A 21,294-nucleotide genomic window follows, 5' to 3' on the forward strand; every position below is an offset into this window, starting at 1 on the left:
ACACCAGCCGCGAGCCAATACATATCTAGCGCGGCTCGGAATATGGCCTTGACCTTGACTTACCTTCACCAATTTTGAACTCGTAGGAGATTGTCACTCCTACTACACACCTGTAAAACTTTGTGATGATATCTTGAGCAGTTGTGAAGTTATCGTGCTAACAGACACACAGACCTTGACCTACTTTCACCAATTTCGAACCCGTAGATGTTCGTCCTTGCTGCACTGGGCGGTTGCGAAGTTATCGTGCTAACAGACACACAGACCTTGGCCTACTTTCACCAATTTCGAACCCGTAGATGTTCGTCCATGCTGCACTGAGCGGTTGCGAAGTTATCGTGCTAACAGACACATAGACACACAGACAGACAGACAAGCTGAAAACAATACTCGTAAGAGATTTTCATCCCTACTACGCACCTGTAAAATTTTGTGATGATATCTTGAGCGGTTGCGAAGTTATCGTGCCAACAGACACAGACAGACAGACACACAGACAAATCGAAAACAATATCAGCTTCACTATCGCGGCTGGTAAAAAACACCACGCTTATTGGAAGAAGACGCATGGAAATATTATAGGAAAGGCAGAAGCGGTACGACAGTGCAGTGTAATATCTTTTCAACAGATCAGTAAAATAAAAGTAAACACGGTCACCGAAAGTTCTCGTTATTAATCAATGGTCTGACAGTCGTCAGCATCACTACAACCTGGCAATAAACAACACCAAGTTAGTTATAGCCTGTAGACTCAAAATATTTGTCTAGCCGACCTCTAAGCGTATCAATAGTTTCTGTACTAATTGCTGTTCCTGGCAGCCAATTCCGTTGTTCCACTACGCGAATATTAAATTAGTTTTTCCCTATATTAGTGTTGTATTTCTTGCGTTTGAGTTTCATTCCATTATTTCTAGGCACAATATCATTCTGTATTTCAAACAAATTATCAAGTCTAGCTTCGTCAGAGTTGTTAAGTATTTTAAATACTTGGATTAGATTTCTTCTAAGTCGTTGCTTTTTCGGATAAAACATATTCAGTTTCTTTAGTGGCTCTTCGTAGGGTAAATTTCGTAGCGATGGGATCATTTTTGTGGCTCTGCGCTGCACACTTTTAATTCTGTTTTCGTCCATAATAAGATTGGGGGGCCACTGCTGTACACAGTGCTCTAGGTGTGGTGTAACTAATGACGTATAAAGCTTAGAAATTACATCAGTCGTTGTATGATCAAAGTACCTTGCGATGAAGCCAAGCATTTTGTTTGCCTTGTTACTGGCTGCTATACACTGTTGGGGTTTCTGAGGTCGTTGCTCCTAAATCATTCTCGTCCATTACTTCCGTCAATGGGATATTGAACATGAGGTATTCATATTTAATGGTTTTTCTTGCCAAAGTACATTACCTTACACTTATCTATGTTAAATTTCATCTGCCATTTTTCATTACGGTTTAGTAAGCTATCCAGTTTGTTTTGTATACATTCACAGTCTGCTTTCGTAACTACTTTGCCTCCAGTTTTCGCGTCATCTACAAATTTCGCTACCTTAGTAGTGAATCCATGTTCTAGATCATTGATATAAATAGTGAAAAAGAACTGGTCCTAGAACTGCCCCTTGAGGAACCCTGCTTGTTGCTTCTAGCCAGTCTAATGATTCGCCATTTATCACTACACTCTGCGTACGATTCGTTAACCAGTCACCAATCCATGAACATAATTTGATAGAGAGGCCCTGGGCTTTTAGTTTGTCTTGTAGTCTTAGATGGGAACCTTATCAAACGCTTTATGGAAATGTAGGTAGATTACATCCGACGGTATTTTTGCGTCCCAGTTATCGTATATGTTTGTAAAAATATCAAACAAATTTGAGGCGTGATCTGCTGTTACGATACCCGCGCTGGTTGTCTGTTATACGATTATGATTATTGAGAAACATGGTAATTTTATCTCTAATAATATTTTTTTTTCCAAAATTTTGCTTAGTTCTCACATTAGGCATAGTGGACGGTAATCTGTGGCCCTTTTTTTTTTTTTTTATCTCGCTGTTGAAAGATCGGTGATGTATTAGCGGGCTTCCATTGATTAGGTACTCTACTTTCAGTTTATGTTTTATTGAATGTTTTAGTAATAGGAAAGACTGACTGTCTGTAACATTCATGCAGTATGCGAGGAGATATCTGATCTGAGCCAGTTGATTTATTTGGGTTGATTTTCTTAAAATAACATTTCGTGTCTTGTCACTTCGTTGATTGATGACTTAACATCTTGTGGTCCTGTGCAAGCTGATTGTGGGATGGGAATGTTTACACTCTTCTTTTGTGAAAACCCTGTGAAAGTCGTTCAATAATGCTGCTATTGCTGGTTATTATGGATGAGACCACCTTCAGAGCTTATTAGAGGGCTTAGCCTATCGTTAACATTTTTCTTACTCATCACATAATGAAAATAAAAATAATGTTGGGTTTGGTTTTGCTTCACGAGAAATTTTCGCCTCGTAGTCTCGTTTAGTTTTCCTAATAATTTGCGTACGTTGCCGCTGTAGTGTAAAATATTGGGTACTTTCATCGTTTTTTCCTGTATGTTTATATTTTTTTATATGCTCCTCTCTTGCCACCAATGGTTTTTTGGGTATTCTTCGACATCCAGACCAGATTATTAATGTGATTATTTTTTCAGGAAATTCTCGGTATATTTTTTTCGTTAGACATCAATCGATTAGTGAATATTTTCCACATTTCTTCAATCTTATCCACCTGTAGTAACTTGATCCAATTAGTATTAGGAATTTCCTTTCTCATGGTACTGAAATTAGTTTTCTTTTTAAGTTGGGAACTAAAAGGTTATTTATACTGGTCTTACAGTTGATGTTTCCTTCAAGACTAATGATGTTATCATCGCTGTTACTAAAAAATTGTCACCAACATCACATAAATGTATTAGATCACAGTCCGCTGCTGGGTGAAGGTCGAGAATATTATTACCGCGCGTTGGTGTATTCACTGCCTGACTTAGAACTGCATCGTCCATCAGTTCTAACCACCTGTTCCCTTCTTCAGCTGGACACGAATTTTTCCAGTCAATATTCAGATTACTAAACCCTCCCAGTCGAAATCTTTGTCTTTTATGACTAATTCATTTCGTCATACAGAATTATACCATTTTCATCATCTAACTTGGGTGGTCTGTATATTACACTGAAAAGAATAGCTTTACTACTCTGTGGAACTTTCGATATACCTGTAATCATAATTATGTCAAGATTTTCGGTAGTTGCATAACTAATTTTTGTGCTGCGCTCTGAAATAATACTTGCCGCATATATATATATATATATATATATATATATATATATATATATATATATATATATATATATATATATATATATATATATATATATATATGGTATGGCTGGATCAAGTAGGGCTGTGAGACACTAAACTTCGCCTGTTTAATTGTTTTAACGCTTCTTTAAGCCATTGATGACTGGCAGTCCCTCTCTTCTCACTAATCTCCTGATTTTCTATGTGCACCCAAGGTGAGCTCAGGTGCACCTCATTATCCTGGTGATCTGGTCTCACCTCACTTACCCAACCCACATTATGCCATTAACTGTCCCTCTTTCCACCTCGCTGTCACTACCTATAGCATGCCTGACACTGTCATCCAGTACCCCACCTAACTTAGCCTCTCTTACCCTGTTGAGGTGAAGGCCGCCTCTACCATACAAACCCCTATCATGACTATAATTATCCTAAACATCAACAAACATCACCCCCTCCTTTCATCACAGACCTTCTGGCCTGCTACTGACTCCTATCATGCTACTCAGGATCACAGGAGCAACTTCAAATCTTGGTAACAAACCACAGACAGCTAACTTCCTATGGCATTCCTTGAACTTCTTAATAAGTCCTTATACTTCCTAAGAACCTCCTCTGACCTGCCTGAAGCTACATCAATAGTCCCTGCACAGTAACAGAGACCAAATCCCCTGAGGTGTTGCTAAGTCATCAACTCTCTCAGTCACGACCTGTATCCTACACCCAGGAAAGCAAAACTGTTTCCTCCTAGAACCCTTAGCACAAAACTCCTTCTCCTGGTGCCTAATCAACGAATCCTCAACAAGGATGAGGTGAGACTCATCCTGCACTTCATCCTCCAGCACCTGAAACCTGTCCCTAAAGCCACAGTCCTGTCACTGCTACTTACCTTAGCCTTGCACCCTCCCTTGACTGGCTGGAAGCCATCACAATCATCCAGTATGGTCTCAACCGTAACTAGCCTAGTTTCTAAGTTATCTACCTTTGCTATCACTTCTGCTTCCACTTCCTGTACATTCACTGCCTTAGCACTCACCATTCCAGCTTAATTCTCCCAGCCTTTCAACTTGTCACTTGACACTTCAATTGCCTCACTATTTTCCCTAATTTCTAAACTAAACCTACCTGCTAACTAACATAAAAGACAACACGTACACGTGCACTCACCTTCCTCTTTTGCCATGACGTCCCTTATAAACTCCATGGTATACACACAGCAGGCGAATCGTTGGGCAGGCGCCATTTTAACGGGCTTAGGAGAGCTCCGACCACATCTTTATCTGAGCAGGTCAGAGGTCAGGCTGAGGAAACAGGTCAGAGGTCAGACTGAGGAGCAGGTCAGTCACTCCCACAGACCTCTCTGCGGGCGTGGTGTGGGCGTGGGATGCAGACGACCAGGAAAACAGCGCCAACGGCCGCCTCACCTACTCCATCGAGAAGAACATCATCGAAGAACGCTCGGGCCAGGCCATGTTCGCCATCAACCCAGACACCGGCCTCGTGACCACCGCCATCTGTTGCCTGGATCGGGAAACAACGCCGGAATATCACATACAAGTGGTTGCCGTGGATGGAGGTGGACTAAAAGGTAAGTGGATGGATGTGTGGATGAGTGTGTATGTGTGTAGGTATGGATATGGTGGTCAACTTAAGAACAGAAGCAACGGAATGAACATCACTACCGCCATCTCTTGTTTGGATTGGGAAACGATGATGGAATATCATATACAAATGGTTGCCATGGATGTAGGCGAAGTAAAAGGTAAGTAGATGGATGGGTTGAAAAATGTATATGTGTGTAGCTGTAGTAATCGAGGGCAGTGTGAGGATGGAATCAAAGAAATGAGCTCCATCACCACCGCCGTCTCTTGTTTGGATCAGGAAACAGCGTCGTGGATGAAGGCAGACTGAGAGGTAAATGAATTGTTGGTTGGGTGAGTGTGTATCGATTGAGACTTTAAGGGCAATGGTAAGTCGTCATAAAGAGTGATCTACTTGCTCCGATGGTACACCCAGTTACTGATTTATATATTAGTTCTGATTTGAGGAAGAGAAACATTATCATATTCTTTGCATCAAAAGTTCAAATACTCTTTTTTTAATCCCGCCACAGTTTTGTTTATATTTTAACAGGCCACAAGTCAGTCCTTCACTGTCTTGCAGCATCATTGGCGTTTCTTTCGAGATGTGTCACTAAAGGGTCACATTCCTTTTCTTTTAAAATCTGCTTCCCAGATATAGGGTGTGCTGAACCGATTCTGTACTGCACAGTTGCTGATTTTTTCTAGGAGCTTTTTTTTTTTTTTTTTAATGCCTCACTGTGGAGTACAGCTCATTTATCAGTGAACTGGATTGGGGATTCACCATATACAACTTTTCTGAAGAGGATAGAGTCAAATGCTTTTCAACTCCCTTCCATTTGTTGCCTTTCAACATCCTTTCTCTCTCCTCACTACAGTGTCATAATCTCTTTTTGTACTGACGCTGTTTCAGTGGTCACTGCCTTCCTAAACCGTCTGCATGTATCCTTCACCGTTTCAGTGGCACGTAAAATCCGTCAGACAATTTGCTCTCACCTCTTTTCTGTCAAACTCTCTAATACCAGAATAAAGATCGTGTATACAGCTGGTCAACTCTTGATCTGATTTCTTCCTTCTGTATTTTCCTGTGCCTATAACATCCAGTCTTTTAAATACGGTTGTTTTTACATTTCAGAATAAACAGATCAGTATTGTAGCCTTCCTTGTTTAATTTTCTCTGGAAATGACAAATGTGCAGACTTCCAGCCTTTAGTTTCTCTTCTAACAACAAATATTTGTCCTGGATGTTGAAGTGGAGGCATTTTTCTGCGCTCCACCATGCAAGTAGTAAATATTTTAGTGTGGATCAACGCACATTCCGACCCACCTCAGTAATGCAACACTGGGGGCACCGCATGTAAATAAAAAACTCTCCCATTGTAGACGACTTTGTTGACAGGATGAAAATGTCAGAAAAAGTGAAACGTTGTAAAATAAAGAGGGGCCATTGCCGTCAGTAGTGCAGTGACCACAAATAAATAAACGAGGAGGGAAAACATGTATTGCCAAGTGGAGCCCCTTCAGCCCCGTGCCATATCATCTAGTCTGGATGTTGCAAAGGTTTTTAATAATTTTCAGAGACTTTCAGATTGGAGGAGTGAACTAAAAATGTGATTCACGCCTATTCTGCTGTAAGTGGTGTTCCTTTTGAATAAAACCTCTTGTTGGCGGGAAAAAATATGGATAGATATATAGACAGATAGATAGGTGGATGGATGGATGGCTGTTATAGACAGATAGATAGATGGATGGAAGGGTGTATGAGAGATAGATGGGTTGATAGATATAGATAGATAGGTACGTAGGCAGATAGAAAGATAGATAGGTGGATGGATGGATGGAAGGATGTTACAGGTAGATAGATAGATAGACAGATAGATAAACAGATAGATCGAATTAATACATCAACTTAAACAAGAGTTTTACACGTATGACTGCAAACGTAACATCAGTAGGTAGAGCAACAAAATATTTCACTCAAAATAATTGTCGTTTATGGCTGGCAAATTATCTTATTTCATATATTGTACTTTTTTGCATTTGGTCCGACGGTGAGAATATTAATTGTAGTATGGTTGACACTTATTCCCAGTTACAGCTGCTGAGAGAGAGAGAGAGAGAGAGAGAGAGAGAGAGAGAGAATGTGTGTGTGTGTGTGTGTGTGTGTGTGTGTGTGTGTGTGTGTGTGTGAGAGAGAGAGAGAGAGAGAGAGAGAGAGAATTCATCCGATTTATACGAAACTTCTTGGAAGGGTTAAGGGTCAGGGGAGAATAAAATAAATTGATTATGATGGTATGTGAAGGTCAAGGTCACAGGACAAGGTCAGGTGCGCGCCTCTTAGATCAAACTGGTGGACGCGGGTACAGTGCTCTTATAGGACTACATAATAGATAGATAGATAAATAGATAGATAGAGAGACAGATAGAAGCAGGAAGTCAAATGATGAGAAGGTGTTGTGTCTGCGAGAATCTAGCAGCGCTAAACATGCTTACACGGAGGAAAGCTGACGACAGCGGCCAGTAAGGAGATGATGCAGTTAGCTGTCAGCAGTCCTCTCGTGAGAAAGATCTGTTGCCATGAGGAACATATGTGACACACCCCTACTACACCAGATTTTAGAAAAGAGAGTTTAGAAGGAGACAAGCGACCCTAGAGAGAGGTCGAGACGGAGATTAGCCTTAGAACAGAAAGAGAGAGAGATAGCGAGACAGGGAGGTAGCTACCCGGGACTTATACTGTTATACCTGTTTAATATTTCCAAGACAAATAAAAATAGTCCCATACTATTCTTTACCTCTCCCGTCACTACATGACATCTGGTGGGAAAACTACTACAAGATATAAAAGCCGCTCGACCACAAGTCTAAAATATACTTCTCTACAAGTAACTACAAAGTCTTTATGACATTTGGTGGCAGCGGTTATCTAGGAACCCGAACACAATTCAGGTCGCGGCGTTAGATCTCAAAGGAAATATCCCAAACCACGAGGATATCGCAAAGGCACAAAGACTTGACCCAGTATGGTCAAAAGTAATATACAAGTTAGAAAGTGGAGATGACATACAATTACCCAAACTGCATGTCCCACTTGAACAATTCACAATGGTCAATAATACATTATACAAAATTAACTCTAAACAACCAAAACGCCAAAGAAATACTAACCAGTTGGTAGTACCTAATGACATGATACCCCAAGTATTACGAATGATACACGACAGCCCACATGCAGGACACCCTGGAAAGGATAAGACATTCAACCAAGCCCAGCTATTATATTACTGGCCTTCATTACGAAGAGATATAAACAATCATATAGACAGATGCGAATCATGTGCGAAACACAAAGGATACCCAATCACACCTGCACCGATGGGTAATTACCCTGTACCACATCAACCATGGGACGTTGTCGCTGTTGATTTACTCAAGATGCCATTATCATACAATAATAACCTATACTTATTCGTAGCAACGGATCATTTTTCCCGTTATGTCATTTTAGCTCCAATTAAAGATAAGACAGCAGAGACAGTAGCAAAGGCAATAACAGATAATGTAATATGTCGCTTTACTACCCCAAAGGTATTAATAAGTGATAATGGAGGAGAATTTAATTCTGAGATCTTACAAGAAATATGTAAACAATACAACATTAAAAAGGTTAACGTTTTGGCCTATCACCCAGCATCGAATGGGTTGGTAGAGAGACAAAATAAAAAGGTATTAGATGTGCTACGACACATTCTCAGTGAAAATTATGCAAGCTGGGATGATTGGATTCCCAGAGTAGAGGCCTCCATTAATGGGTCTATAAATAAATCCATTGGTGACACACCACATTTCATTATATATGGCACAGATAAAAAATTACCATATGAGCTCCTAGAAGGTGACAGCATGCCTATATACAATTACGATGATTACTCTAAACTCCGTTTACGTGAATTCCAGGACATTCACAAAAGAGTGCAAAAACAATTAACGATGTCCAAGGAAGAAATGACGGAGGCATTTAACAAGAAGGCAAAAGATTCACCTATCAGCTTAGGAGACATTGTTTACGGAGTCATTCATACGAGAGACAATAAATTATCCCCTAAATTTGAGGGCCCATACAGAGTAATTAACATAAAGGCAAACAAAGTTTTAATTAAGTCACTTTCAAGTGGCGAGGAAAAACAAGTTCATATTGACCATTTAAAACGAGTTTCAAGGGAATTATCCCATAATTATTCAGCCTCGGATACAACCGAACAGGCAAACGTACCTCAAGAAACCAAGCAAGAACACAACAATGATTACAAAAAGAAATTAAGGTCATATACCAAACAATCGAACATAGGTGCAATTATTCCAATGAAATCTACAGTACATCATTTACGAGAATTAAATATCGATTTAAACTCCTTCTATAAATGAAATAACAACCAACCGTAACGCACATCATCACTATCATCAACCACAGGAAATTAATAGATTTTTTTTTTTCGGTAGGTTACGATGAAGGGACTTATGCTATGGATTCTCCTATACATAGTAAGAGTATATGCGCACCTAGACCCCAAGCATATAGTACGACAAGGATGCCTCATAGCTCCAACGGCCACGACTACAATCGTCAAGGACGTCATGAGTACTGAAATAAGTCTAGATTACTTGTATGACTTACCTACTTATGTAGAAAGACTTGCGACGCCGATGCGAACTCTGGACTTCAAGATAGGGAATTATGTTTCACAATCACATATCACCAAGGAAGTGGATGAAATGGTGAAGTTAGCGAAATGGAAACTAGAACAGGCGAAGTCAACTATGCTCGTCATGATCCAAGATCTCCCATCTTATGGAACGGAGGTGCTGAGCGACAGGAACAACATCACACGTACTCGCCAAAAGCGCGGTTTGTTCGATCTGGGTGGCGCAATTCTTGGGAACATCTTTGGATTGGCTACAGAGGATGACCTTAAAGAAATAAACAACAAATTTAATAAGATAGCTCAGGTACTAACATACCAGGATAAATTCATCACAGGACAGAACTCGGCAATGAAGACAATTGTGAAAAATCTGAAACAAGCAGAAAACGTAGCTCTCGAGAGTATAGATAAAATAAATGACTTAGAGGGCAACGTTACTCTTTTCCAGCACTTCTCCATCATCACAGAACATATTGACACGATTCTACTACAATTAGAGAACACTAGAGATCATTTCAGGGCACTTATGCAAGGAATTTCGAATGCTGGTGATGGCAAGATCACGAATGACTTACTCCCAGTTCATGAGCTACGTCAGATAGTTAGTCAAGGCATACATAAACATAAATTGAAGCCATTGTTCCGCAGTAGGGAATTTATGCAATATTACCCATACTTAGAAGCAACACTAACACCAACATCAGTGATAGTTCATGTACCATTCATCACGGAAGACCTGTTCACAGTATACCAAATACACCCCTTCCCCTATATAAACAACAACACTTTGGTCATCATCAACATCGACACAGACACCGAACTCGTCATGGTCTCCAAGAGACGAGACACTGTCACTTTCGCAAGTGAGTCAACGATTGAGCGAAAGTGCCACACATCCTTACATGCTGTTCATCTTTGTCCTGCGTACATTTTCACGTTTCAGCCTACTGATACGGTCCCTTGTGAAATGGCTATCATCAGCAATAACAATATTCATCATCATTGCAACTTCACTTTTGCTCCAGATAAACTTGTACACCATCAGCGCATTGGACACTCGCAGTTTTTTTATTTCCCTCATAACACATCAGTTTACATAGTCTGTCCAGATATACCACCATCTCATACATCAGCCTCAGGATTATACATAGCACCAGACTACTGTGCGGTATTTACACCATCCATGTCTACTTTTTCCACCATCAATCACTACGCCATTATCAACCATACACACAAACATTTCCACCCACTGCCTGATATGAACTTAAACATGAGCACAAGTATTAAGCTGACTTCACCTAAGTTTGAAACTATGCAGCTGATCAATGAAACAATGAAGCCCTGGGAAGATTTGAGTTTGAGTATGTTCAACCCATATTATGTGTATAGCCAAGCACCTTCTGTCTTTATAATCATCTGCATTGTGGTTGCAGTATTGCTGTTGGCAATGCACAGAATGCATGCAAGAATTGCTAATTTGGAGTCATTATTTAGTGGGGTGAGAGTTAACATCACAGTTAACCACCCTGAATGAAGTGTATATATTTTGTATATAGTATTAATTATATATATAAAAAAAAAATAATAATAATAATAATAACACAAAGAAGAATGACCCATATATGACAGACCAGTACCATTATCTTTGAATGAAATATTAATAACTCTTACAATAATCTTAATTTTAAACTATTTTTATTCTTGCATGTATGCATTTCACTATAATATCCCAAGTACATACTGTATTACAGTTAAATAATTTACTTTAATGCATTTATTCCAATATGTATACAACTTATTTAAAATGTAGTATTACTGAATAATCACTATTTACTATGAATAATATATGTATACAATATTCATACAATTATGTTACTTTACAATATTATGTATTTCACTTAATTAGCTTATAAGTTCATTATAATGTGTATGTAGTATGTATTAATATATTATAACTATTAAATGTCGATGGTACGCCATTTTCGCGCGGCCGAGCAAATATAGGACTACATAATAGATAGATAGATAAATAGATAGATAGAGAGACAGATAGAAGCAGGAAGTCAAATGATGAGAAGGTGTTGTGTCTGCGAGAATCTAGCAGCGCTAAACATGCTTACACGGAGGAAAGCTGACGACAGTGGCCAGTAAGGAGATGATGCAGTTAGCTGTCAGCAGTCCTCTCGTGAGAAAGATCTGTTGCCATGAGGAACATATGTGACACACCCCTACTACACCAGATTTTAGAAAAGAGAGTTTAGAAGGAGACAAGCGACCCTAGAGAGAGGTCGAGACGGAGATTAGCCTTAGAACAGAAAGAGAGAGAGATAGCGAGACAGGGAGGTAGCTACCCGGGACTTATACTGTTATACCTGTTTAATATTTCCAAGACAAATAAAAATAGTCCCATACTATTCTTTACCTCTCCCGTCACTACATGACATCTGGTGGGGAAACTACTACAAGATATAAAAGCCGCTCGACCACAAGTCTAAAATATACTTCTCTACAAGTAACTACAAAGTCTTTATGACACTCTCTGAATGCCCCTTCTTGTTTATCTCTAGTCCAGCTCATAAAATAGAGGCTGATCTTTATTTTTTTTATTGGAAGAAAGAAGGAACCAAAGGCCAGAAACCCGGAAGACTGTTCCCTCCAAGAAAAGAATATAAACAAGATAACAGATAGCCAGTTCAAGATCCGTTCAATTCGAGATGCCTGGACACACTGCGTTTAGAAGACTGGAGGTCATAGGCAGAAGGAAATACAATAGAAGACAGTTCCAGAGTTGACCTGTTCCATATATGATGACTAGGAGTAACGGTATACCTACCTACGTACTTACCTGCCTGCTTACCTACCTACTTATTTACCTACCTACTTACCTGCCTACCTACACTTGAGATCATAGGAAGCAGGAAATACAGTCAGAAGAAGACAGTTCCAGAGTTGACCTGTTGCATACATGAAGAACTAGAAGTAACGGTTAACTTACCTACTCTCTGTACCTACCTACACTGGAGGTCATAGGCAGTAGGAAATGCAGACAGAAGAAGACAGTTCCAGAGTTGACCTGTTGCATACATGAAGGAGTAGGGGGAAAGGTTAATTCTTGCATTAGAGAGTTGGACAGAAATTGCCCTCCTCCTGCAGTCCACCATCCTCCTTACGGGGGATAGAGGGAGGGATGAGGGACGTTTGTAGAGCCAGGCAGTAAAGTGTAGAGGAAGCTCCCCAACACCTCTTCCTAAGCGATTTCTTTTTCTTATTACACCTTGCCGTCCTCATCTGTGTTACTTAAATCATTCTGATATCACCATACTCTGCATAAATGACGTACAAAACAATATTAGCCAGCCGTATCCAAAAATAAACTGCTAAGGAAAAGGTGTTAGGGAGCGCGCCGAGAATACAGGGCTTGTTAGTTATATCAGTGCCACCACGTGAAGGCCTCTCTCTCTCTCTCTCTCTTTCCAGCATCATGAGAAGAATATAAACAGATTCGAGTTTTGGTATGTATGGGGTAAATGAAGGCTATGGCTCCCTAACACCTTTTCCTTAGCGATTTATATTGCTTTATACACCTGGCTACTCTTTTGTATACTGTTTACAGCTTTTTATTTCCGAGTTAAACACAAAATTGATTATTAACTAGCTTTATGCATAAATAAATCGTTAAGGGAGAGGTGTTAGGGAGCTTCCTTTACCGACGAGAATCTTTGCCGGGGTGTAAGGACTGAGGTTCATAAGGAAGCTCCCTAATACCTCTTCCTTAGCGATTTATTCTTTTATATGGTTGGTTAATATCCTTCTGTACGTTATACACGCAGAGTATGGCGATGTTAGAAGGATTTATATAACACAAAATTGGACAGTAAGGTGTAAAAAAGAAAATAAATCGCTTCTGAGAAAGTGTTAAGGGGCTCATTTTGTACGTTATGTATGTATGGTATGGCCATGTTAGAAGGATATATCTAAAAGAATTGGAGAACAAGGTGTAATAATCAAAGTAAATTGCTTAAAAAAAAAAAAAAGTGTTAGGGAGCTCCTCTTGTACCTTATATATGCAGGGTATGGCGGCCTTAGAAGGATATATATCAAAGAATATGCCAGTAAAGTGTAATAAGCAACATAAATCGATTAGGAAAAGGTGTCAGGGAGCTTCCTTAACCGAGGAGAATAGGCCTCATAAAATCATTATGTTGTCAGGACTCAAAAAAATAAATAAATAATAGCTAGTAGCATAGATGTAATCTAGAAGGTTAAGTCAGTCATGGGTAGGGCCGGCAGGAAATATTATCGTCTGCACATTCCCTCTGAGGAATGTGTAGTCTGCACCTCGTGACGCCTGATAGGAATACACACATACACACACACAGGCTTCTAGAACATTTGACAACCGTATAATCCACGTGACAGTAGCTCTCATATACGAGAAAGAAGCGAGAAGACAGAAGGCGTTAGGAGGCTGGAGAAGAGAGAAAGGGGGTCTAGCAAGAGAGGCTGCGAGAGAGCAAACATAAAACCACTCTCACCTCAATACCTCTTGTGAGACAAACTTAGTATAAAATTTTGAGATATTCCCTCTGAAGAAATAAACTACAATAAACCCCAGTATTCATCTCTATCTTCTCATGTCACCGGCTACAAGTGAACTGAGGTTATCTCCCCACATATCCACTCACTATTACCTACATCTCGGCTACGACTACTATATAATCAATTACAGGACTGACAGTGTGAATGGAAATATTTTGGGGGCTGCCAGGAAAGTCGGCATTTTTTTCCTCATATGGGATTCCCAGGCTTATTTATACCCTGGGGAGAGAGGCAACGAGGTGATATGATCAGGGAGATAGGGTGGAGGGTGAGGGAGGAGGAGGAGGGGAGAGAAAAGAAGTGGGAAGGAAAGGGGTAGAGGAATACGAAAGGAGAGACTAGGGAAGGTCACAGAAGATAGATAGATACACAGATAGGTAGGTAAGTAGGTAGGTAGATAGAGAGGAGGAGGAGGAATACAAAGGAGAGCAAACAGTAACAGGATGCATTTTACAGATAGACTATGACTACGAGGTCTACTTTTACATGTTGAAGGATAAGGGCAGTAAAGCAAGGAGCCCCCCCCCCCTCTGAAGTTAATACTGGCAGGAAAAAGTGAGAAGGACCACTATGAGGCATGGAAAAACTTACATGGAAATTTCATAGGAAAGACTGAAAAGGAAAAGTTACATTCTACAATACTTTATCTATAAGCTACCAGTTTGAATAACCTGAAAGAGAAAGTAATAAAGTAAAATGAATAATAAATAAATAACTAAGGCATGACATTATGTATGGGTACGTTGAGGTAACAGGGCGTCTGTAGACGCAGTGTGGAAAATGCACAGTGTGGATGTTCGGGGGTGGTGCGGCAGCCTTGCCTGGCGCTTTTAAGGTAGGCAGTAGTCAATCAGGCCCCAGCCCCGTTCACTGAGACAGGGTGGAGAAGAAGAAGAAGAAAAAGCAGGAGCAGCAGAACGAGATGGAGATTGAGAAAGAAAAGGGAATGAGGAGGAGGAGGAGGTGGTGGTGGAAAGGGAGAAAGAAATGGAAAAGGAGAAGGGAAGGGAGAGGGAGAAGGAAAATGAGAAGGAAGGCAGAAAAAGGAGGAGAGGGAGAAGGCGATGGAGGAGAAAGAGATGGAGAAGGAGAGAGAGAGGGAGAAGGGAGAAAAGGAGAGAAAAACAGAAGGAAGGAAGGCAGCGGTAAGGGAAAGATGAAGAGCAACTCAGGGAGTCTCGGGGCCTTGCCAGTGAATGGAAAATGACAGAAAATATTCCCTTTGAAACTCATTTTTGGGGGCGAGGGAAAAATGCGAGAAATTTAAGGCTTTTTTAGGGGAGCAGCGACTCATGGAAGTTAATGTAAGGGGGATGGAGGGAGGGGGGGATGGATGGATGGAGAGGGGGGAGTTGTATGGGGAGAGATGGAAGTAGGGAGAGCTGGTGGAGGAGAGATGGAGAAAGGGAGAGTTGAAAGAGGAGGATTGGAGGAGAAAGGGGGGTTGTAAGAGGAGGGATGGAGGAAGGGAAAGTTGAGAAAGGAGGGATGGAGGGAGGGAGAGTTGTAAGGGGTGAGATGGAGGTAGGGAGAGAATATTAAGAGGGATGGAGGGAGGGGGATCTGTAAGAGCAGGGGTGAATGGGGGAGGGGGGAGGCGCCTTTTCGAAGTTGGATAAAAACATAATTGACGAAGACGAGGCAGTTTCCATTTTACAGATACTTTGCTATGGGAAGAATTTTTATGCTTAAAATTCACGAATCTGGTGACGTCGTACACAGGTTATTATGCACCTTGCTTTCGATTTTTTTGCAACTCTGAAAACTATTGACATGATGGCAGCGAGAGAACGAAGGGTTATATCTCATCATAGGACTGTGGTATGCAAGGTAAAACTGAGAGGAGCATTGAAGATAAAGGGATAGAAGTATTATGGAAGACTGGAAGAGAAGCTGGAAAACAGAGCCGTGGTAAATCAGTAGCAGGTAAAGGTAGCAAGGTAGAGTCAGTGGAATGGGGCTGGAATGTTGCGTAGAGTACATACGAGTGTAGGAAGGGTTTGGTTGGGAATGCTAAGACAGTGTGAAGAGGGAGAAGTAACTATTTTCCCAAAGTCTGACGAAAATATAGAGGAAAAATCGAACCATCTGTAACACGCACTGATAGAGATAGGATTTTCGTTGTGTTTAGCCAGGTGTAAATTTTCTTTGTACAGAACTTGGAAGGTAGTTGTTTCTTTCACTGTACAGCTTGCTGGAATCCAGGGGTTCAAAGGACAATGGAGGAAGGAGAGAAAGACCTGGCTAGAGTGGACACAAGAAAGGGGATCAAATAAATGAAGGAGGGAATGTGTTGAGAGTAATAAAAAAAATGTGTGTGTGTGTGTGTGTGTGTGTGTGTGTGTGTGTGTGAGAGAGAGAGAGAGAGAGAGAGAGAGAGAGAGAGTTCAAATTCAAATAACTTTATTTCCACTAAGCAGTGGTTATTAATAAAGATACATGTTCCGATATATAGTAAGTACAGTACAATGAAAACATGAAAAATCAGTAAAAATGAAGACAATTTTAGAGCAAAATAAAATCTCAATTGGGATTTTTATCTTGCAAATGCATCCAAGGTATTTCAAGTCATAAAACTTTTTTCTCTCCCATAAGAAAACACAGCAGCCTAAATCTGAATACTGGTAGGCTACTGGCGTTGCATATTAAAGCAGGCAATTCATTCCAGAGCTTCGGGCCCTGTACAGCGAGTGACCTGGCACCAGTGCTGGTGTGGACTCTTGGTACATATAGGCTATTTTGTTGTCTGGTTACACTTCCAGTCACGTTATGTACAGTAGCAAAGGACATAAACCATTCAGGGTACACACCACGCAGTATCTTATACATAGTACAGTACGTATGAAATGCATGCTTTTGTTTAAAATTTAGCCATCGTAACTCTTTCAGGACTGGAGAAACATGATCGTATTTCCTCATTCCCCCTACAGCAACTTTAGCAGCAAAGTTCAATAGTTTCTGGGCACTGTGTATAAGAGTTCCGTTGGTTGTACCCCATATCCTAATACAATAATTAATCAAGCTCAACACAAGAGCTTGAATTATGATTATACGAGTCTGTTTCTGGAAACTGTCACTTAAACGATTTATATACATCAATGTCCCCATGACTTTTTTATTTAACTCATTAATATGCACATCAAAACTCATATACTTATCTATATAAAGACCTAAATTTTTAACATGACTACTAGGAGTGATGTTATTGCCATCAAACTTTACAGTTGTATTAGCAGGTATACGTGATAAGAGTTGTCGATTTCCAATAAAAATACACTGAGTTTTATTTGGGTTAATCATGAGACCATTCCTAAGAAAATACTGATTAGCTTTGACAAGGGTTTCTTCAGCCTTAGTGATAAGATCCTCCAGTTTATTTATAGTACCTGTATGAAGGAATTGTGTATCATCAGCATATTGTGTTAATATACAGTCATTTAAATAAGTTGATATGTCATTTACATAGATATTGAATAAAAGTGGACCTAGAATTGAATCTTGTGGGACCCCGTAAGTTACATTCTGCTTTGTAGATACGATATCATTTAATCGAACAGACTGAGTTCTGTTACTAATGTAACTATTAATCCAAAACGAATTGATTTTTACCTTGGCACATTTATCTATGAGGATGTCATGGCTAACACTATCAAAAGCTTTAGAGAGGTCACACAAGGGTAACAGAGATATTTTCTTTTTGTCCATATTGTCATAAATTTCATCATTTATAACAGTAAGAGCAGTCTCAGTAGAAAGCTTTGATCGGAAACCATGCTGAGTGTTAGATAAAAGTCTCTTTGTTTCTAAAATGTTTAACAGTTGATTAGCAACTACCTTTTCTAATATTTTAGAAACAGTAGGTAATAGTGAGAGGGGCCTATAATTATTAACATTGTTGATATCACCTGTTTTGAAGACGGGGACAACCAACGCGTGTTTCCACGTCGTAGGGAATGTAACTGTGCCCTAGGGCTGGAAAGGTGGTCCGGATGATGATGATGATAAAATGATCCTGTAAAGAGATGAGGAAATGTAGAAATAAAAGAGAAAAAAGGTGAAAAAATGAAGGACGAACGTGAAAGAATGCTAACAAATGGGAGTGAAGGAAGAAGCGGATGAAAAGTGTATTTAGAGAGGGTGATGAATGGTAAAGGTGCAAGCAGAGCGATGGTAAGGCGGGCTGAGTAGGCTACCCTGGTGAGCAGAGAGGGAAGGTGGTGCCGGGAAAGGTGACATTGGTGCAGCTGATGCATACGGTGAAATAGTTGGAAAACGGGCTGCTGTGAAGGAGAAAAATGGGCTGCTGTGAAGGCGAAAAATTGGCTGCTGTGAAGGTGAAAATTGGGCTGCTGTCAAGGTGAAAATTGGGCTGCTGTCAAAAACTGTAAAATGGGCCGCTGTAAAAAGGTTGAAAATAGACTGCAGGCCAAAACTGAAAATTGGGCTGCTGTGAAGGTGAAAATTGGGCTGCTGTGAAGGTGAAAATGGGCTGGTATCTGGTGTCGATGAAGTATAATAATGTAAAGGTTTTCATGAGTGATGGAGTGATTGGAATGAAATGTTTGCTGAAAATTCTTAAAAGCCTGAATGACAAGGACTGTAACAGCAGAATGGAGGAAGGCTGTGATAGTGTCCTTGCACAGAAATAAAGGTAATGGAGGTGTGTGTTGAAATTACCATGGTTTGAGTCAGTAGAGAGTAGGAGGGAATGGATATGCAAGAATGATACAGAGAAAGGGATATATCAGGCGTGGTGAGTAACGAACAGGGATGCGTTAGGAGTGGGTGGCTGTGTGTGTGTATACAAGGAGACTGATAGTGTAGAAAGCTTGTGAAAGGAAATGTAGGGTCGTTATGGCATTCATGGGTCTAGAAAAAGCATATGACAAGGTAAACAGAGAGAGGTTATGGAAGATTTTGCATGTGTAAGGTATAAAGGGAAAGCTTGTGAATGCACCCTATATAATAGTAAATATACCAGAAAACTAAGTGGCAGCAGAATAAGTACAGTAGTAGTAACAGTAGTAGTAGTAGTAGTAGTAGTAGTAGTGGTAGCAGTAGTATTAGTAGCAGCAGCAGCAGCAGTAGCAGTTGTAGTGGCAGTAGTAGTAGTCGTAGTAGTAGTAGTAGTTTTAGTAGCAGTAGTAGTAGTAGCAGCAGCAGCAGCAGCAGCAGCAGCAGCAGCAGTAGTGGTAGTAGTAGTAGTAGTAGTAGTAGTAGCAGCAGCAGTGGTGGTAGTAGTAGTAGTAGTAGTAGTAGTAGCAGCAGCAGCAGCAGCAGCAGCAGCAGTAGTAGTAGTAGTGCTAGTAGTAGTAGTAGTAGTAGTAGTAGTAGTAGTAGCAGCAGCAGTAGTAGCAGTAGCAGTTGTAGTGGCAGTAGTAGTTTCAATTTCAATTTCAATTTCAATTTCAATCAGCTTTATTTCGCATCTGTCGATACATAGAAAATAATACATTTCCCCATCATAAAGATAGTAGTAGTGTAACAGCAGCAGCAACAGCACCGCATAAGCAGCAGCAGCAGTACATACATACCTGGTAATTATACAAAATACTGTACATATGCACATTACACAGTAGTTGGTGTACTGTACAATTATATATAAAAGAAAAAATCACATTAAAAAACCTGAAGGCATCACAGCACACACACAATACTATCCTATTAGAGAAAAAATAGCATCAATAAAATATTTAACAAGAAATGTCCAAGGTAAAAAACAAAGCTGTCATCAATACAATTCAAAAGAAGTCCTACGTGAAATATACAGCTGGCATCAATACACAATACAAAAGGTCCAATAAAATATATAAGATAGCATCAGTAAAAAATAAAAGGTCCAAACAAAATATCAAAGCTAGCAGTAGTAGTACTAGTAGCAGTAGTAGTGGTAATAGTAGTAGTGGCGGTAATAGTAGTAGTAGTAGTAGTAGTGGTAATAGTAGTAGTAGTAGTAGTAGTAGTAGTGGTAATAGTAGTAGTAGTAGTAGTAGTAGTAGTGGTAATAGTAGTAGTAGTAGTAGTAGTAGTAGTGGTAATAGTAGTAGTAGTAGTAGTAGTAGTAGTGGTAATAGTAGTAGTAGTAGTAGTAGTAGTAGTAGTAGTGGTAATAGTAGTAGTAGTAGTAGTAGTAGTAGTAGTAGTGGTAATAGTAGTAGTAGTAGTAGTAGTAGTGGTAATAGTAGTAGTAGTGGTAATAGTAGTAGTAGTAGTAGTAGTAGTAGTAGTAATAGTAATAGTAGTAGTGGTAATAGTAGTAGTAGTCGTAGTAGTGGTAATAGTAGTAGTAGTAGTAGTGGTAATAGTAGTAGTAGTAGTAGTACTAGTAGTAGTAGTAGTAGTGGTAGTGCTAATAGTAGTAGTAGTAGTAGTAGTACTAGTAGTAGTAGTAGTAGTGGTAGTGCTAATAGTAGTAGTAGTAGTAGTGGTAATAGTAGTGGTAGTAGTAGTAGTAGTAGTAGTAGTGGTAATAGTAGTGGTAATAGTAGTAATAGTAATAGTAGTAGTAGTGGTAATAGTAGTAGTAGTAGTAGTAGTAGTAGTAGTAGTAGTGGTAATAGTAGTAGTAGTAGTAGTAGTAGTAATAGTAGTATGTACAGCAGTACTACTAAGTGTAGCCGTCAATCACAAGTCACAGCCTGGCCTGTCGTCGCCACACAGGGACGGGGACGGTGGTGGTGCGTCTGGCGGATGTGAACGACAACTCGCCCCGCCTCACGCGACACCTGTGGCACGTGGAGGTGGACGAGACCTGGGGGAGCGACGCCCCCTCCAACCACACCCTCCTAGACATCTCCACCACCGACCACGACACCTCCAACTACTTCTTTTATAGGGTAGGTTGGAGTAGTGAGGATGCCAGTACGCTGTTCACTCTGACTTGGCCTAACATTGCCGTCTCTCCATCTTGAATCCTGAGTTGTGGCAGTAGTTTACCACCAGGATATATGTATAACGTAAATTAGAGGATTCACATACTCTGCAGGGCAATGAAATGGTGAGGGACAGGGCGACGTGGAGGCGATTTGTTTGTGGCCACCCTTTTGCGGGATTGAGGTGTCTGGCAATAGTTAGACATACTCGTTTTACTTTC

General features: G+C 40.2%; 1 protein-coding gene across 1 annotated transcript in view; it reads left to right on the plus strand.

The window, feature by feature from the left end:
• The window catches only part of LOC145391921 (uncharacterized), a 216,960-nt gene that overhangs the window by 143,186 nt on the left and 52,480 nt on the right, over positions 1-21,294 (plus strand). The window contains exons 9-10 of the mRNA XM_080266412.1: positions 4,674-4,907; positions 20,862-21,037. Coding sequence (XP_080122538.1) covers positions 4,674-4,907; positions 20,862-21,037 — 410 coding nt within the window. The remainder of the gene's footprint in view (positions 1-4,673; positions 4,908-20,861; positions 21,038-21,294) is intronic.

Source organism: Coenobita brevimanus, chromosome 20 (genome assembly GCF_032717465.1).
Source record: "Coenobita brevimanus isolate Jiangsu-jjx chromosome 20, ASM3271746v2, whole genome shotgun sequence".
Taxonomy (NCBI): Eukaryota; Metazoa; Arthropoda; class Malacostraca; order Decapoda; family Coenobitidae; genus Coenobita; species Coenobita brevimanus.